Source organism: Tachyglossus aculeatus, chromosome 2 (genome assembly GCF_015852505.1).
Source record: "Tachyglossus aculeatus isolate mTacAcu1 chromosome 2, mTacAcu1.pri, whole genome shotgun sequence".
NCBI lineage: Eukaryota > Metazoa > Chordata > Mammalia > Monotremata > Tachyglossidae > Tachyglossus > Tachyglossus aculeatus.
In genome coordinates this window covers 40,123,153-40,144,044 of record NC_052067.1, presented here as the reverse complement: position 1 = coordinate 40,144,044, position 20,892 = coordinate 40,123,153, and the positions used below count along the sequence as shown (strand labels likewise).

Below are 20,892 nucleotides of genomic sequence, written 5' to 3'. Positions count from 1 at the left end.
GGAGTAACACCTGGAATTGAAAGCACTATTCTTCCAAGAACCCTGGAGGCCTCCCCTTCAAAATTTGGTTCTTGAAATGGTGCTAATGACTCTTCTTGTTGTCTAGTTGGGGACACTGAGGCATGAGGTAATTCTCTGACTTGCCCCAGAACATGGGAATGAGGGGATTCATTCAATCGTATTTACGGAGCTCTTCCTGTGTGCTGAGCACTGTACTAAGTGCTTAGAAGAGTACAATACAACAATAAACAGATACATTTCCAACTCACATTGAATCTTGGGAATGGGAGTCAGTTTTAGAGGACATTGGGTCCGTGGACAAGAAGTGAACTCTGCTCTTTTAGAGGTGTTGCTGAGTATATTCAACCTGAAGGAAGCTTGCCTTGGGGTAGAGGCCGGGTGGTCATTGGAGAGAAAAGGTAAGAGACAGTCTGAGAAGCAGCATGGCCTATTGAAAAGAACATGGGTCTGAGGGGTCAGAGGACCTGAGTTCTAATCCTGCTCTGCCACTAGCCTGCTGTTTGAGATCTTGGGCCAGTCACTTAACGACCCTGTGCCTCAGTTACCTATCTTCTCCAACAGAGACTTTGAGCCCTATGTGGGACAGGGACTGTGTCCAACCTGATTTTCTTGTATCTAGTCCAGTGTTTGACCCATAAACAGAGAGGAGAGAGAGAGGGAGAGGGAGAAAAAAGAAAGAGAGAAGAGAGAGAGGGAGGAGAAATGGTGCAGTGGATACAGCACAGACCTGGGAGTTGGAAGGTCATGGGTTCGAATCCTTCTCTGCCACTTGTCTGCTGTGTGACCTTAGGTAAGTCACTTCACTTCTGAGTCTCAGTTCCCTTATCTGTAAAATGGGGATTAAGACTGAGCCTCAAGTGGGACAGGGACTGTGTCCAACCCGATTTGCTTGTATCCACCCCAGGGCTTAGTAGAGTGCCTGGCACATAATAAGCACTTAACAAATGCCATTATTAATTAAGGAGGGGGGCACACCTGGAAATAAGATATTCCCCTACATGAAGCAATCATTTTGGTTACTTCTGGCTTTTTAAAGTATGTCCACAGAACACTGCTATTCTGTGGGCTCAGAGAGTTACTTCTGGTGACTTGGAAGTTGCACCGCTTCAGTTAAAGGAGAGAAACATTGAAAATCTAGAATTAGGATGCCAGGTTGGCAAGAAACTGGTATTTAATAAGCACTTACTATGTGTCAAACCCTGTTCTAAGTGCTGGGGTAGATGCAAGTTAATCAAATCGGATACAGTGCTTAGCCCACATGGGGCTCACAGTATGCAGAACGGAGAACAGGCATTGAATCCCCATTTTAAAGAAAGGAACAGAGGCACAGAGAAGTTATGTGACTTGCCCAAGGTCACAGAGCGGGTGAGGCACAGAGTCAGTATTAGAAACCAAGTCCTCTGACTCCTAGGCCTGTGCTTTTCCCACTAAGCCAAGTTACTCCCCAGTATCCCAGTGACTGTGTGCACAGCAGGACCCTAGTCCACACCAGGATGAACCTGCTTCCTTGCCCTCTTTCCTTTCCTATGCATAGCCAAGATCAGTACCATTCAGACTCTTCCAAACTAGTGGCTACAAGGGGTGTCCCATTACAGGTCCATCTTCTGGCTGACAATCAAAGAAGGGTGGAATTCATTTTTCCCCCTGTCACTTATCACTCTAGATTTCACCCTCCCTAAGGAATACATGTGGTATATTCATATTCTAATGGTCTCATCAAATCCTTTCCATCACAGGATCAGTATTTATTCCTACTACCATAAGAGTCAGGTATCTGCTTAATTTAAAACACATCTGAATGGCTCAGAATTAAACATGATCCCTGACTGATTGGTTCACGATTTGTTTTTTTTAAACCCCGCACCTCAGTGTTGCCACTGTCCCTTCCGTTACTGGAAAAACTTATTTCCAAACCTGAGAAAACATCAGAGAATTTGACCACAAGCAATGCCCTAACTGGGAAATAATAATTAATGATAATTATTATGGGGTTTGTTAAGTGCTTGCTAATGTGCCAAGCATTGTTCTGAGTACAATGATCCACCCGGTGAAATATTCAGTCTCTAGTGGCAACAAAATGTTCAGCACTTTGAATATTCACTCCAGCCACTTAGAATATGAGTAGAAGTATTGCAAGCTTATTTCCCCTATTCATAATCTATTTTAAATGGTTACCTCCCCTTGTACACTGTTAGCTCCTCATGGGCAGGGTTCACTTATCAACTCTGTTGTAATGCCTCTCCTAAGCTTAGTACAATGCTCTGCAAAATAGTATATGCTCAAATACCATTGATTGCTTGGACAAATATTATAATGGTTGATTCCACTGGAAATCCAGGCTATTGTCTAGAGAGGCTTCTTATCAACTTCTCCCTCAAACAATGCTACTTACTGAGTGCAGCATACTGTACTAAACACTTGGAAAAGTACAATAGAGTTGGTAGAAGCAAATCCTCCCCACAAGGAGCATACAGCCTATATCTTCTACATCCCTCCACATTCCACTATGGACAACTCATCCAAGTTCTCATTAAAGCCCTTCTTGAATCTCCTGATAACTTCAGCTTCTACAGAATCTCTTGGCAGTGAACTCCAATTGTTTTCCATCTATTGTGTAAACATTCACTTGTTTTGATCCTACCACCTCCGAGCTTCAGTGGCTGTTCTCTCATTCTGGTGTCCTGGGATTTGTAGAGCAATAAGCAATAAGGAGCAAGCAGAAGCACAGCCTAGTGGATAAAGCACGGGGCTGGAGTCAGAAAGACTTGGGTTCTAATCCTGGCTCTGCCACTTGTCTGCTGTGTGACCTTGGGCTAGTCACTCCATTTCTCTGTGATCAGTTACCCCATCTTTAAAATGGAGATTAAGACTGTGAAATTTATGTGGGATAGGGACTGTCTAACCTGATTAATTTGCATCTACCCTAGAGCCTAGTGTAGGGCCTGGCACATATTAAGTACTTGAATACCAAAAAAAAAAAAAAAAAGCAAACAACAACAACAAAAGCCCCTCTACTGGCCCTATCCACACCTTTTATAAAATATAGTCATATGCCCTCTCACTTAGTTCCCTTAATCACCACGCCTCCTCATTCCTCATTTATTGACACAGCTTCCTTCCTGGCAGAAGCACAGATCAGCTTTTTTTAAATGTTGAAGCACTCACCATTGTCCTCCTCTTCCTCAGCCATGGCTCCCAATTATTGCATCAGAATATTCTGACCACTAAGTTCAAAGATGTTTGCAATCAAGTTTCTCCCTACCATGCTGACTTTGTTCCCATGGTACAACATCTCTCCTCCATCCAGGTTTACCTCCTTGCAGACCCTCTCATGGGACTCTCCGTCCCTGAGACATCCCTCAACTCCAACTTTCCCATCTTGGAATGTCCTCCCCATAATACTTTGTCCAACCATGCCTTCAGAATCCCCCACAATTAACTCCCTAACATGCACCAGAACTCCCTAGCATTTAGACCTGTACCTATAAACCGCTATGTAGAGTTCTTATTTTGTATATATCTTCCTCATTAGTTTGTAAATTCTACAAAAGTTAGGATCTTGGGCCACACTTCCCCAGTGCCTGGTTGAGGGTAAAGCCTAGAGTATTCATTCATTCATATTTATTGAGTGCTTACTGTGTGCAGAGCACTGTATTAAGCACTGGGGAGAGTACAATACAACAATAATCACATTCTCTGCCCATAACGAGCTTACTATCTGGTGAGGGGGTGGAGGAAGAGAAAGACATCAATACAAATAAATAAAATGATAGATATGTACATAAATGCACATTATGCATGTGCTGGGAGGGGTGGAGAGCAAAGGGAACAAGTAGAGCAGCTACTTTGTAAATACCCTCACCACTACTATTCACCTGTCAAGCAAAACCACCAAGGATACAAATCCACATCCAGAAAAGGGCAAAACAGATCCAATGCAAGCGTTCTAGGATCCCCACCCTAATAAATCAGAATTAATTCTGGATGCAAGAACTCTGTGAACGTACTTTGACTACTCTATAAGGTCCATAATCACAAATGCTCTGAATGGAGGGATACATTTGTATGCCTATTTCTTCATTAAGATTTCATCATCCACCTTCACTAAAAAGCCTCTCACTTCACTTTGTGTCTGCTTTTACACTGAACTGTTCCTCCCTTATTTTCTTAATCTAGACTTTCCTACTTTACATGTGCTCTCAAACTTTAAACAAGTAAAATTTGTGCATTAGCGGGTCCTTTCCATCTATGATTTATGAATGGCAGGTTCCTTGGTGCAACTTAATGGTATGTGGGAGGTATTATTTTAAACATTAAAGCGAAAACCCTTTGCAGCTATGATAAAAAGTGATCCGCTGACATTAAACTTTAAAAGACACGCAAGGTGAAGCATAGGAGAAACACCAACAGGTGTGTGCTTGGATCATGTCAGCATAAAAAACCAAAAATTGGCTCTCAGGTTAACAGGTTGCCTTGTCATTAGTTTTGATAGATTCGAATGCTTCAATCTATTCAAGATGGTAATTGCAGTTGGACTTTACCTAATACGGGCTTAAAGATTCTGAATCAAACTCTGACTTAACCCAGCACTTATGTACACAATCTGTAATTTATATTAATATCTGTCTCCCATTCTAGACTGTAAGATTGTTGTGGGCAGGGAATGTATCAATTACATTATTCTGTTGTACTCTCCCAAGTGCTTAGGATAGTGCTCTGCACACTCAATACATATGACTGATTAAGAGAGCTCCAACTTTGTCTGTGGGAAACTTGTCCTAGCGTTCATGTTGGATGGAAGCGAAAACATCCAGTCAACTCTTAGATTTACCTCCTAATAACAAATCATCATGGTATTTGTCAACGACACTCTTCGCTGTGACCCTGCACCTCAGGTAAAGACAAGATAAGCAGGTTGGACACAGTCCCTGTTCCACATGGGGTTCTCAGTCTAACGGGGAGGGAGAACAAATATTTCCTTCCCTGTTCCTCAGTTTCCTTATCTGGAAGAAGGGAAATGACCTGCCCAAGGTCATATAGCAGGCAAATGAGCGAGCCGGGACTAGGGCTGAGGCCCGTGAACTTCAACGTCCAAACTCATTCCCCAAGGAAATGTTGCTTCCTTTTTTCTATTCTATTTCTATTCTATTTATTTTATTTTGTTAATATGTTTTGTTCTCTGTCTCCCCCTTCTAGACTGTGAGCCCACTGTTGAGTAGGGACCATCTCTATACGTTGCCAACTTGTACTTCCCAAGCACTTAGTACAGTGCTCTGCACACAGTAAGCGCTCAATAAATACGATTGATTGATTGATTTTCTAACAAGCACCCCCCAACTCTACTTTTCCAATGTTATAGATTTCCCTCCATTGAAGTTCCCTCTTGGAGAACAACATTCCCAAGGTTTGTTCCATAAACCTCCCAGGGAGGAAAGACAGAAGTGGGTGCCACAATGGGGAGAGAAACAGATGTGTTTCCAGGAAAAAGCAGTGTGGTTTAGTGGAAAGAGCACAGACCTGGGTTCTAATCCCTGCTCTATCACTTATCCTGCAGTATGACCCTGGGCAAGTCACATCAATTTTCTGTGCCTCAGTTCCCTCAACTGCAGAATGGGCATTTGATACCTGTTCTCCCTCCTACTTAGACTGAGCTCTTTGTGGGACCTGCTTATCTTGTATCTACCCCAGTGCTTAGCATAGTGCTCAGCACAAAGTACTTGAATATCACAATTAGCCAAGGAAATTTAACAATTGTCCTTGTGAGGCTGGCTGATTTGAAGGATAAGATATTGGCAGGATGGACTAGGGCAGCAAAGATGTACCTGATTTCTTAACAGATGTTAAGACTTTTCTTCCCAGAGCTTCTGTGCAACTTTTGGATGCTCTCATCTGAGCCCAAAGATATTTTCTTCACAATCTGAGCCCTTTTAGAAATGGTTAGGGTTGTGCACCACACAACGGAGCATGGTAAAGAGACCTTACTGCATATATGGGTCATTAGAATCCTGATTATTTGAGATGAAGTGAAAGATCAAGAGCTGCTTTTTGGGGGGGAGGAGGGCGGGGGGGGGGGGGGTTGCTGTCACAGAGCAAGGCCAAAAATGCATTTCAGTCCTAAAACAGACCACTACCAACAATAGGTCACACTTAAAGGGTCCCTTTCAGCTTGAGAAGACTTTGGCCTTTTCATAGCCCTGTGAATAACGTTTCTCTGCACATTAGAGGTGGGAATCCTGAGACCTTGATGGCACTGGTAGGATCAGAACTCCAGACCCCACCTCCAAATACTCCTCTCTCATCCAGAGTGCCTAGGGGAAACCTCCCAGGTAAGAACTGCTGACGGACACTGCATCCAGATTCCTGATAAGTTTATCCTGATGGTTGGAAGGAGAAAGCTCAGGTACCTGCTCTAGAATCTCTGACATGGTTCCAAGGGACTACCTACGTCAGAAAAATGACTTTTAGTAAGTTAAGGAAGTCGCCGAGGTGTAAATGAAGTTGGCACAGTACGAGTTTTCAGAGTACTTTGGCAGGAACAAAGAGTATCGCCCAGGGCTTTCTCAGCGGTGGGTTCACTGGCCTGAAGCCCCAGAACAACCCCCACCCCTCCGCCGCCCCCCGCTTTAGATCCCCAGAGAGACAAGACTTACCTTGTAGATTTTGTAATGGCAACGTCATAATGCCTCCTGCTGCAGCTGCTGCTACCAGCCCTTGGATGTTGGTGAGATTGGCGGTGGGCAGGGTGAGGACCAGTCCTTGTTGACCACCCAACTGTCCGGCCATGTTGAAAGGAATAAGAATAGGTTGGTTGAGCGTTGGTGTGCCTCCTGGCATCACCCCAGCAACTGCAGAGGCCAACTGTTGTGCTGTCAGCAGTGACTGCAATAAAACAGATAGTTGTTTTTTCCTCCCTCTACCACAGAACCCAAGATGTCCCAGAATCCAGAGCTGCCTTACATCTAGATGATCACTTACTTCTAGATGATCAGTTTCCCTCTGTTCAGGGTTATTGGCCATTTATCCCTAGCCAAGGGGTGGTGATGCTGATTCTGTTTTCTTTATTTTCTCTGGGTCTTTGGGACCAAAGCGGATGCTTGTCTACTTGTTTTGTTGTCTGTCTCTCCCTTCTAGACTGTGAGCCCATTGCTGGGTAGGGATCGTCTCTATCTGTTGCCGAATTTTACTTTCCAAGCGCTTAGAACAGTGCTCTGCACACACTAAGTGCTCAATAAATACGATTGAATGAATGAAAGTTCAGTCCACTGGATCTCACCTGGGTCCAGGCTATCCTGAAGCAACCTGAGAGGAATAGATCATCACAGGCCCTTTGAGATTGGAGGGGGGGTCTGGACTCTTCTTCCAAGTTGATGGGGAACAGTTATGCTTGGCAATTTGGAATCCAAGGAATATACATGTCAGTACCTTAATAATAATAAGGGTACTTGTTGAGTGCTTACTATATGCCAAGCATTGTTCAGCCCGCCTGGGCTTTGGAGTCAGAGGTCATGGGTTTGAATCCCGGCTCCGCCACATGTCTGCTGTGTGACCTTGGGCTAGTCACTTCACTTCTCTGAGCCTCAGTTACCTCATCTGTAAAATGGGGATTAAGACTGTGAGCCCCACACAGGGCAACCTGATCACCTTGTATCCTCCCCCCCAGTGCTTAGAACAGTGCTTTGCACATAGTAAGTGCTTAACAAACACCAAAAGTATTATTATTACAGTGCCTGGCACATAGTAAGTGCCTAACAAATTCCATTATTATTCTAATTATATTATTATTATGTTCACCAGCCTGGACCACCAATCAGTGGTGGACTAGACCCAAGGTTTCTGCAGCTTCTTAGAGAAGGGAGGCCTTGGAGAAATTGATTCAAGGCTGACAAGTCTTTAGTATTTCTCTCCAAAGTGACTGAAGAATCACAATTCTGTCTTCCTTAGAGGCTCCCCAATCTCTGAGGCATAGAAAAGGTGTAGTATTTATAGATCAGTTCTACTCTCAAAGCATCGCCACATCTATAATCTAATTTGTTCTCCTCTACCCAGGGCTGTGAGCAGAAGCCAGCCTGTCACTATTTTGCCATGAGGTCAGTTGTTATGGCAGATTGGAATGTGGCACTCATGTTCAGTCACATATCCTGGACAAGAAGGTGGGGGAGGTCCAAGACAGAACTTCCTTCTTAAGGCACTGGAATACTCGCTCAAACCAATGGCCTAGCTAGCACTTGCATCTCCCGATTCCTAGTCTCATAGTTTTTCTTCAAGCCCGATGTGCTTCTTAGACCAACTGCCATTGGCAGTTTACCGGGACATAAGAGGCATTTGACAAGGAGGTATACTCTCAGCTCTAGCAAATACATTCCTGTGCCTCCACACAGGCCTTAATCTCTCTCCATTCATTCACTCAATCATATTTATTGAGCCCTTACTGTGTGCAGAGCACTGTACTAAACACTTGGGAAGTACAAGTTGGCAACATATAGAGATGGTCCCTACCCAACAGTGGGCTCACAGTGTTTACCTTGGATGGATGGGTGTCTACCTTGGGGGATCTGAGTTTCCAAAAGAAGAGCGCGCATGCACGCACACACACACACACACACACACACACACACACACACACACACACACACCCCACCCCCTCCCTCCAACCCCACAGGGAAAACAAAACAAAACATAAAAAACCCCCCACAATTAGGACTCTGTTCTGGCTACTTCAAAAAAAAAAAAAAAAAAAAAAAAAAAAAGCAAGACTAATCCCATCACCAAGAACGAATTTCCCTAAACTCAGGCCCAGAATTAATTTCCAGGAGCAAAGTGGAAGAAAATCAAGAGACAATTATCTAAACTGTATTATGACATCGTACATCCCACAATTATCGTTGGTATTTTAACCCTTGCACGGTCTGAGCACGGTACCAGTTTCTTGGGAGTCTTCAGTCCATTCTCTTAAAATATGGGGATTGGTTTTCTGAAGAACTTCATGTTCATGTAAACACCTGTGTCCAATGCATCCTAAAAATGATGCATTGCATTGTGTGCAGGCAGATGTAAGTAGTTGGAAGAATCATTTCCTAATTCTGGAAAACAGTGCTACAAAGGAAATAATGAGCCCTAATGGATAAAAACCACAGGCCTGGGATCCAGAGGACCTGGGTTCTAATCCCAGCTCTGCCACTTGCCTGCTGTGTGACCTTGGGCAAGTCTATTGCCTTCTTGGTGCCTCAGTTTCTTCAATTGCAAATGAGGATTAAATATCTATTTTCCTTTCTATTTGGACTGTATCCAGCCTGATTAGCTACCTACCCCAGCTCTTAGAATAGCACTTGCCATGTAGTATGCACTTAACCAATACCATCAAAAATGCATGATGAAAATCTACCCTACAACAGAAAACATACATTATGCTAGAACTTGACTAGAGAACCATTTCTACTGTAGTGAGAGGAGCTTCTGAAGCTCCTATACAAAGTGACATGTATAAAACAGCTTTTCATAATCTTGTTCCACATCTCCATATTAACCACACCAGGTTGCGAAAAATAACAAATATTGGACTTTAAAAAATAATGAATGCATTTCTTTATTAATGCACAAGCTTCATGTGATGTACAGGATTGTCAAACTCAATAAGCTGAACTCCCATTAAAAATGCATTGACTTTTTTATATTAAATCACGCCCTGTATTTCAAAAGTGGCTAGGCGAGGGTAGAAATAACTTCACTTTAATCACCTACTAGCCATTAAAGTTTTAATGTCTACGAAACAAATAGAAACCCAGTGTCAGATTGGGTTATCCCTTCCAAAAGGTGCTTCTTCAACAGAACACACTTTTAAAAAATGAGAAAGTTATCCTGGATCCATGTAATTAATAATGCCATCATAGCCTCTTCGACAATAATTTTTTTACCTCCTTTGCTCACTCATTCATTTATTTAGGCATCAGACTATTCCACGTACAGCTAAAAATGGAAAGTATTCAAAATGGACTCACCTGAGGTCCGACAGGGAATCCTGAATGAGACGGCTGGTCTGCCGTGCCTGGATCGGTTTGTGCTGGGTTTCCTCTGGCCCCTGTGATTCAAACAGAGAAGCACAATCTTAGCATCTGGCCTGAAAACAAAGTGCACCTACGTGTCCCCAAGATGTCACAGAGCATCTAGCTGCAAATGATATGCCAAAGTGGTTTATCGATACTGCCGGGGCTCAGATCACTTATCGGATGCATAAATTATGCTAATACACTTTCCCCGATGGCCCCCTCATTCCGGGAGCTCTAAAGGACCTGGCAGGGGTGAAACTGGAATCATCATCAGTTGGGCTAATGTGGTTTGCATTATATATCAATTTACATACAGGACATGAGCGGTCTTGATGCCTTGGGACTGAATCTTTTATATTTAGGTGAGCAACTGCTCCTCTAATTTCTCACAGCAAAAAAAAAAAAAAATGATCAGCAATAGGAGCAAGTCACATCTACTGCAGCTCTTAATTATGCTTTTCCTCCTCCAAGTCTCTGCTTCTTACTTAGGACCAAAACCCATGGCAGGTTTAAAACAAAAACCAAACACAACAACCAAAAAACCCCACAACAACAACAACAAGACACACCCAAAATATTGGTGTTGCCAAAAAACAAGATCCTTATCAAATGTTTTCGGGAGTCTCTCTACTCAGTTTGTCCCACGAGTAGAGGTGGACAAGCTGAGTTCCTTCTAATTGTGTTTATGGAAGCTGTCAGAATCCGGTACTAATAGTAGACTACCATCCTAAAGCCAGAATCTTTCATGGTGGCTCAACTTTCACACATTCTGGGCGGTATCTATGCATCTGTTCCTTTTTTTTTTTTCTTTTTTGAAATGGAATCTGTGAAAACTCTTACTGTGTAACAGGCACTAAGTGCCCGGATAAATACAAGCTTATCAGGTTGGATAGAGTCCCTGTCCCACGTGGGGCTCACAGTCTTAATCCCCATTTTGCAGATGAGGTTACAGACACAGAAGTGAAGTGACTTGTCCAAGGTCACACAGCAAACAAGTGGCCGAGCCAGGATTAGAACCCTGGTTCTGTGTCCCCCAGACCTGTGCTCTATCCACTTAGGCCACGCTGCTAATCATACCAAAAGCGGTGGTAACCAAACAGTAACCAATGGTCTTTATTGAGCACTTAGTACAGAGCACTGTACTAAGCCCTTGGGAGAGGAAAACACAGAGTTGGTAGACATGTTCCCAGCCCACAGTCTGTCATACTTATAAATTTTAAAGGCGGCATTATCGGCTCATTTAAAACAAATTCTTCCATCTATTCTCCAAGGGGACAGACTTATAAATAATGGAAATGTGGAAAAAAAAAATACTTCAGCACATTAAGCTACAAATAAAATTGACTGCTACATATTATTCAATTGACTTTTATCTCCACAGCTATGTGTCAATCATAACAACATTTTATAATAGGATTAAGCAATAAACGTGCAAAGCCATTATGCAGAAATCTGAAAATCTGATTAATTTGTAATATTTTTTTGTGCACAAAGTCAGAAATGGACATTGCTTTGGGAATACTTACAAGCATTCTATTGAAATTTCTAAATTGATTTGGAACTAATAAAAACATACAGACTTGCTGACATTTTATAAAGTGAATTCTGTCAAAATATGTTTGGCATTTTAATGACCGCTGTCATTTAATAACAAGGGAAAGATGACCTCTCATAATAGGGAAGGACTCCAACAATTTCCTAATAATGTGCAGGAAAAGACCTTTTCTCTGAATTTTTTATGTGTGATTTACTCATCTATTATGCTTGAAAAGCAGGAAGCATTTTAACGGGAAAGGCATAATAGAGTGTACATCTCACAATCTGGGTTCTTTTATATGCACAGGCACTATTATGTTTTACCAGTTCTCAGCACATAGAATGGAATCTCGATGCTCTTAAAGGGATATGAAACTCCAAGAATGGGAGGTCAAATCATCAGTTTCCTAGCAATTACCTGCTCAGAATCACTTAGTTCAGCTTTGATCCACACTCAGCTGTTACGATGGGATTCCCACACTTGGTACATTATTAAGTACAATGGACTGAGGACTGGGGTACATATAACACAAACAGATCAGACAGTCTCTGTCCCAAATAGGGTGGTTTAAGTGGCTTTCCCAAGGTCACAGCAGACAAATGGTGGATCTGGGATTAGAACTCGGGTCGTCCGATTCCCAGGCCCGTGCTCTTTCCATTAGGCCATGCTGCTTCTCAGTTCACATTGGACAGAAGAAAGTCATTTTTGATATTTTATCAGCATCATCTCCAGTAGCATTAAGGAACACTTGCTTTGTGCAATGCACTGTACTCAGCACGGAGGAGAATTGGGCAAGAACAAGCAATCATGATCCATGCTCTTAGCTGACACACGGTCATCAGGAAAACAGGGAAACAAATCAGCTCCATAGGGTGAGAAAGATGCTTAAGAGCTATGAACATTCACCTCCAAAATAATAATAATAATAATAATAGCATTTATTTAGCACTTACTATGCTTAAGAACTGTTCTAAGCACTGAGGAGGTTACAAGGTGATCAGGTTGTCCCACGGGGGGCTCACAGTCTTAACCCCCATTTTACAGATGAGGGAACTGAGGCACAGAGAAGTTAAGTGACTCGCCCAAGGTCACACAGCTGACAGTTGGCGGAGCCAGGATGATACTGACAAGTAGACTTCATCCCAGTGTTATGTCTACCCATTTTTCAGGGCTATACATATGTGCTGAGCCATTGGAAAAAATGTCTTGGCATGACTAGAGCAGCAAAGCCAAATCAGGGAAGGCTTCTGGGGAGGAGGCAGCTTCTTAATACTTTGGAGGAGGAAAAATTCATTCATTCAATTGTATTTATTGAGCACTTACTGTGTGCAGAGCACTGTGCTAAGCACAAGTTGGCAACATATAGAGATGGTCCCTACCCAACAACGGGCTCATAGCCTAGAAGAGGGAGACAGACAACAAAACAGGTGGACAGGTGTCAAGTCATCAGAATAAACAGAGCTAGATGCACATCATTAACAAAATAAATAGAATAGTAAATATGTACAAGTAAAATAGAGTAATAAATCTGTACAAACATATATACAGGTGCTGTGGGGAGGGGAAGGAGGTAGGGCTGGGGGGATGGGGAGGAGGAGAGAGGAGGGGTGGCTAGTCTAGGTAGGAAAGAGTTTCCACATGATGTTAGGGCAATTGATGTTGAGGCCAGGATTAGAGTTGCTTGAAAAGAGCCGTAAGCCATTGTTGGGATACAGGTGGAGAGGTGGGCAGGTGGTGGAGGAACCCTATTGATGGAGGTGTTTGAAGCCCCTCATCGGGAGTTTTAGTTTGACAGGTCCATATGAGGCCAGAAATGCCCTGGTCAGATCAATGCTCAGGGAAATGATTCCAGAAGGCCCGAAGGAAGCCCGGTGGGTCATCTAATCACAAGTGTTCAGTGTCAGTCATATTTATTGAATGCTGACTGTGCAGAGCAGTGTATGAAGCACTTGGGAGAGTATGGTTAAATATAACAGACACGTTCCCTGCCCACAGTAAGCTTACAGTCTAGAGGGGGAGACAAACATAAATAAGTTACAGAGCTTCAACTAGGGCTGTTTCCATAGGAGTAGAGAGGAGGGAATGGATTAAGACTGTAAGCTCGTTGTGGGTAGGGAATGTGTCTACCAACTCTGGGGTATTGTACTCTTCCCTCACCACCCCCTGAAAAAAAAAAAGGTATTTGTTAAGCACTTACTAGCTACCACTAAGTAGATACAAGATGCTTTGAACAAAGCTAACTGGTTACTATGAGCCAGGCACTGTACTAAGCACCAGGGGTAGATACAATCTAATCAAGTTTTGGTTACAATCTCTGTCCCTCATAAACCTCACAGTCTTAATCCTCATTTTACAGATGATGTAACAGGCACAGAGAAGTTAAGTGACTTCCCAAGGTCACCCAGCTGGCAAGTGATGGAGTCAGGATTAGAGCCCACGTCCTTCTAACTCCCAGGCTTGTACTCAATCCACTAAGCCTCACTGTTCTGCACACAGTAAGCGCTCAATAAATACCACTGATCCATCAAGGGAGTCTTGCAGAAGACAACTCAGCAGAGCTTGGGGAAAAGACAGGTTTTTCAGATTAAAGTCTCCCACCTTCTCCACCACAAGACTTTGGTTTACATAGAGATGCAGCACGGCTCAGTGGAAAGAGCACGGGCTTGGGAGTCAGTGGTCATGGGTTCTAATCCTGGCTCTGCCACTTATCAGCTGTGTGACTTTGGGCAAGTCACTTCATTTCTCTGTGCCTCAGTTATCTCTTCTGGAAAATGGGGATTAAGAATGTGAGCCCCATGTGGGACAACCTGATGACCTTGTATCTCCCCTAGAGCTCAGAACAGTGCTTGGCACAGAGTAAGCACTTAAATACCAAAATTATTATTATTATTAAAACATCAGTTCTGCTCTCTTCCTTTCAAACGGGATTTCAGTAGCAAGCCTGAAAGGCGTCATCCCATATCAAGGTAGATTTTGCTACATATGACTGTAAACAAAGTTGTTTGCCTACATTTCATGCTTGCTTTATTATAAATTCAGGTCTCCTGTGATAAGCGATTGCATTTTTCATTCAATCGTATTTATTGAGCACTTACTGTGTGCAGAGCACTGTACTAAGTGCTTGGGAAGTACAAGTCGGCAACATATAGAGATGGTCCCTACCCAACAATGGGCGCTCAGTATAAAAGGGGGAGAGCACGGTACTAAGCACTTGGAAAGTACAATTAGGGAACAGAGACAATCCCTACCCAACAACGGGCACAGTCTAGAAGTGGGGAGTCTTGACCAACTCTTTGTTCTGGGAAACTCACTGCAGGAGATGCAGCTCAAAGGGGGAGGCAATTGTCTTTTTTGTTATATTGTACTCTCCCAACTGCTTAGGTTAGAGTTCTGCACACAGAAAGCATTCAATAAATACGATTGAATGAACAAACAGACGTTGTGAGCATACACATGGTCATTTTAACACTGCACCTCCATCCATGGTGGAGGCAGAAGAATGGTCCCTACCTCCCTATCAGCATTCTATCCACTAAGACACCCACCATGGAAAGACAGAGGACAGTGGCATTTCAGCCCCTCTTAATGCTGCATCAGGATTTGGACCTCTCTATAATCGAGTTTTCCACCTCTCAGGGACACACCTGGAGAGTTCCCAGTACACTACCAGTGTCGTCTATGGGAGGGAGAGTCAAGCAAAGGCATAGCTATTCCATTCCTAGCTTGGGCAGTGGCTAGCGAGTGGAAAGCAATCTGCTCCAAGTCAAAACTAACCTCTGCTGGGCTGCAACAGCCCTGGAGAGAGTCGAGGGCGGAGACTCAGGTTTGCTGCGCAGAAGGAGGCAATGGTAAGCAGCTTCCATATTGTTACCAAGAAAACACTATGGATACACTACCAGAACAACTGCAGATGGAGGTGGGGCATTCTAGGAGAGATGTGTCAGTGGCAACACTATGGGTCGGAAAAAACTCGACAGTTTAAGACAACGTAGTCAAGTGTTCCCTCCAAGTGAGGAAGGAAATCTGAAAGCACTGTTGGCTCAATTCCGAGTCATGAGAGGAGGGTATGGATTCTCCCCAACATCAAAGCCCTATTAAAATAACATCTCCTCCACGAAGCCTTCCCCGATCAGAGTCTCTACAAGCTAGAGTGCTCACTCCCTATGCACTCCTTCCTCATCATAACACATCTTCAAACTCTACTTCTCCCTGCCTGTAATTTTAGTGCATCTCTTGCAAAATTGAGTTCATGTCTGCTATTGTGCTCTCCCAAGTACCAAGTTCAGTGCTCAGCAAAAAGTGCTCACTACTTAGTATCAAAATAGAATTGTGACTCTTGAAATTAATTTTATTTTCATACCTATTCACTTTACATTTCCTTTCCCAGTGAATGAGACCTAGAAGTAACTGTACTGTTGTTATCTAGGTGACTTTATAATGGAGAGAAAATACCTATTCACTTTCCATTTCCTTTCCCAGTGAATGAGACCTAGAAGTAACTCTACTGTTGTTATCTAGGTGACTTTATAATGGAGAGAAAATACACCATTCCCCACTGCACTCTTCTCTAACTTAAAACGTTCACTGGCAGAACAAAAAATTTATTTGTATTTTGTCCCTCCCTAAAAGGCCCAAATGTTTTGCTGAATTCACTTCTAGACATCTGTCTTGTTGGTCCAGTTCCAAGGTAGAAATGGATGCTTTAGACTCCACGACAACTGTTTTGCTCAGCTTTTAAGCTTCTGTTGTATTAATGTTATTGCTGGCATTTTCACAAGCCAGTTGGTGGAGTCTTAGGACAGACAGCTAGGATGCCCCAAAATACGCCGAGATACGCTTGTCAAGCAATAACTGACAACAGCTATTTGGTCCCTGACCATTGTCTTTGAACCTACCGACACTATTTACTTAGGTAGGGCCAACCCATCGCATTTGTCCATCAGGAACAGGAAAGACGAAGTACCACCCAACCCAGTATGTGTTCATGAATATCAAGCATGTACTGAGTATAGAAGCCTCAGCCAAGTGCTTGGTTGGTTGGTTGCTTGGTTGGTTGAGTACAGTAATTATAAGAGGCCTTGGGCCCTGCCTTCAAGGAGTGTACAGTCTGATGAAGGAGGCGCAAGGCTTAAAACACTCATTTCTCCCCCGCCCCCACCAACTGGACATTCAGTAAAACTTGAGCCTGGGAGTCCGAAGGTCATGGGTTCTAATCCCACTTCTGCCACTTGTCTGCTGTGAGACTCTGGGCAAGTCACTTCTCTGTGCCTCAGTTACCTCATCTGTAAAATGGGGATTAAGACTAAGCCCCATGTGGGACAGGACTGTATCCAACCTGATTACCTTTTACATAATTATGGTATTTGTTAAGTGCTTACTATATGTCAAGCACTGTTCTCTAAACCAGGGCTTAGAACAGTGCCTGGCACATAGTAAGCACTTAAATATCACAGTGTATGTATGCATGGGTAGACAGTGTGGAGCAGCACACTAAAATTCGATGAAGAGCTCAATGCTCATAATAATAATAATAATAGCAATAATGACTGTATTTGTTAAGCTCTTACTATGTGCCAAGCACTGAGGTAACTGAGGCACAGAGAAGTTAAATGACTTGCCCAAAGTCACACAGCTGATTAGTGGCAGAGCTGGGATTAGGACCCGGGACTCCCAAGCCCGTGCTCTTTCCATTAAGCTCTGCACACAGTAAGCACTCAATAAGTACGATTGATTAATTAATTAAGCAAGGCGTACCCCAACTGGTTTTAGGGGCAGGAGGAGATGGTAACCTTGGAAGGTCAATTTTCAGAGGACTGCCTATTAGGGAAGAGTCTAGTAATGAGTCCCCCAAGAAGCAAGAGTCTCAGGCTAGGTTTAGGTGGGTAATGGGGGGCTGTTAAAGGGGCAGAACCCCTACCTCATACACCTGCTTGAAACAGTTCCAGTCCAAACCCAGAAGCAAGATCATAAGCATGGTTTAGTGGAAAGAGTAAAAGCCTGGTAGAGGATATGGGCTGTAATGCCAGCTCTGCCACTTGTCTGCTGTGTGACCTTGGGCTAATCATTTAACTTTTCTGTGCCTATATGAAATGGGGATTAAATCCTCCTCCCTCTGACTTAGCCCAGGTTGGGACAGGGACTGTATCCAACGTGATTATTTTGTATCTACCCCTCACATAATACAGTGCCTGGCACATACTAAGCCCTTAAGTACCATTTTAAGAAAAAAAAAAAAAAAAAAAAGGTTTACAATCTCCAAACCAAACCTCTATTGTCTGCCCTAAAATGCACCAGTTTGGTACCAATTACGACAATCAACAGTATTTACTGAGTACTTGGGGAAGTACAATACCATAGAATTAGCAGACAGGTTCCTCACCCACAGAGCTTACAGTCTGGAGGGTGAGACAGACATTAATTTGAATAACTGATAATATATAATTTAAAGGTATGTACTTAAGTGCTGTGGGGATGAGGTTGGGCAAATATCAAATGTCCAAAGGTCTCAGAACTAAGTGCAGAGAGGACGCAGAAGGGAGAGCAAGCTGGAGAAAAGAAGGTATAAGCAGGGAAGGCCTCTTGGAGGAGATGTGACCTGGGCCTTTGAGCAACTGGCCAGAGAGATAAACTAAAGGGGAGGGTGTCATCATATTTGTTACTCCTGGGGAGGGACAACCAATACCTTCTAGTAAACAGAGGAAGAGCTTGAAGTGAATATAAGGGGAGGAAACAAAGAGCCACCAGAAGGACAGCAATGATACCAGGAGGCTGATTTGCAGTGTGAACAAGTTGGGGGTCAAGGGGAAAAAGTACATCGTGCATGAGAAGTAATAATAATAATAATGGTATTTGTTAAGCGCTTACTATGTGTAAAGCACAGTTCTAAATGCTGGGGAGGTTACAAGGTGATCAGGTTGTCCCATGGAGGGCTCACAGTTTTAATCCCCATTTTATGGACGAGGTGACTGAGGCAGAGAGAAGTTAAGTGACTTGCCCGAAGTCACACAGCTGACAGGGATTTGAACCCATGACCTCTGACTCCAAAGCCCGTGCTCTTTCCACTGAGCCACGCTGCTTCTCCAAGTAGCATAACCTGGTGGAAAGAGTCAGAGGCTCTGGGTTCTAATCCCGGCTCGACTAGTTGTCTCTGTGAACTTGGACAATCAACTTAATTTATGTATTTCAGTTTTCTGATCTATATAATGACTCCTCAATACCTGTTTTTCCTCCACCTTAACAGTGAGCCCCATGTGGGACGTGGACTATGTCCTACCTGATTATCTTATATCTACTCCAGTGCTTGGCACATAGTAATTGCCTAACAAATATCATCCCCCGCCTTACCTCCTTCCCTTCCCCACAGCACCTGTATATATGTTTGTACATATTTATTACTCTATTTTACTTGTACATATTTATTCTATTTATTTTGTTAATATGTTTTGTTGTCTGTCTCCCCCTCCTAGACTGTGAGCCCACTGTTGGGTAGGGACCGTCTCTATATGTTGCCAACTTGTACTTCCCAAGCGCTTAGGACAGTGATCTGCACACAGTAAGCGCTCAATAAATATGATTGAATGAATGAATGAAATTACTATTATGCAGATCTGAGAACCCTTGGTTCCTCATGGGATCAACCCCCAGCAGATCCTCAAAAGGATGCCTACCAGATGCACATTAAACCTTCAGGAGATCACTTTGCAATCCACATAACTGTTTTTCTGCTCAAGCCATCCATGGAATCCCTTAGCTTCCCCCCGAAAAAAAAAACAAGGTTACGCCACAGAGCACTGTTGCTTTCTCACCTCCATCCTTGGCCAAATTCAATCTCTTCCCACTTGACTGTTTAATGAAACAAATATGCCTCAGAGTACATGCCGTATTCAGTGTCTGGGTCTGCAACTCGAAAAGAAAGACTTCACAATGAGAGGTCTGGATCTGGAGTTGTATCTTTGATGTGAAGGAATTAGAAATGTACAAATATATCCCTCTGCAAAATCATCACATCCCACCTCTCTTCTCACTCTCCATCCTTCATGCATACAAATACACTGTAAATTACCCATATATCTGTCATGAATTGGGCCCTCCATACTAAACGTTCTGGTCTCCGTACATTAGCATAAAGAGTCCACAAGATTTTTCCTGACATTTTCCTGATGCACTAAGTATCCTACGCTCTGTTTATAGTTAACACTAGTGGATGCAACATTGGGGCTAGTGAGAAGTAACAATGCCTAATAGATAGAGCATGGCCTAAGAATTCAGAAGAACTGGGGTTCTAATCCCCACTCCACCATTGTCTGTGTGATCTTGGGCAAGTCACTCGACTTCTCTGGGCCTCTGTTACCTCATCCATAAAATAGGGATTAAGACTGTGTAATCCCTGTGTGAGACAGGGACTGTGTCCACCTTGATTATCTTATATCTACCCTAGAGCCTCACACACAGTAAGTGCTTAAATACCATAAAAAAGTGACGTATTTGAGAATGGTCAGTTAAATGTATTGTTATTTCATGTCAAGCAGATGATCCTTAGGTAAGAAGGGAAGAAAGTGTTTCTTAATCAATTAGGCTTCCTTTTCTGTTCCACTTCTTCAGGCTTTCTAAATGCTAAAGAGAGGAGCAGTCTAGAAATGCTGATTTTGAGCTATTGCTACAATTTTGCTAAGTTTCTGTCTTCAGGCAAGGTTCTGTCAGTATTCTGACTTAAGAAACATATACACTCAAGTTCTACCACAAACTATGTTTTTGTTTTTTGTTGTGTTTTTTTTTAAATAAACATTTTGGCAGGAACATGATTAGAGAATTAGAGATGGTTCTTCCAACAAAGTGAGTCCATTTGGGCTCAGTAAATCTGGGCATTGCTGAGGAATCGATTTGCGCACATGATTGTGAACATACAGCAGCAGAACAGGTAGACACTACAGCGTGAGTTTTCCCAGGCATGCGATTTAGAAAGAACTAAAACAGAATAGCTGGGTGGCATCTGCTACATTTAGCCATTCACTTTGGAATTGAATAAACCTTGGGAGCAAACTACAAAGAAGCTATCCTGGACTTACTGACAACAGAGTTTTGGGACAGTTTTTTGTTTTGTTTTTAAAGTGTTATTTGTTAAGCACTATATTCCAGGCACTATACTAAGCTCTGGGGCAGATATAAGTTATTCATTCATTCAATCGTATTTATTGAGCACTTACTGTGTGCACAGCACTGTACTAAGCGCTTGGGAAGTACAATTTGGCAATATATAGGGACAGTCCCTATTCAACAACGGGCTAACATCAT

At 43.0% G+C, this 20,892-nt stretch overlaps 1 protein-coding gene across 1 annotated transcript in view; it reads right to left on the bottom strand.

Annotated features, from left to right (window-relative positions):
* POU6F2 (POU class 6 homeobox 2) overlaps positions 1–20,892 on the bottom strand; it is a 440,175-nt gene that overhangs the window by 237,978 nt on the left and 181,305 nt on the right. The window contains exons 5-6 of the mRNA XM_038740542.1: positions 10,017–10,096; positions 6,672–6,900 (exon numbers count right to left, since the gene is read on the bottom strand). Coding sequence (XP_038596470.1) covers positions 6,672–6,900; positions 10,017–10,096 — 309 coding nt within the window. The remainder of the gene's footprint in view (positions 1–6,671; positions 6,901–10,016; positions 10,097–20,892) is intronic.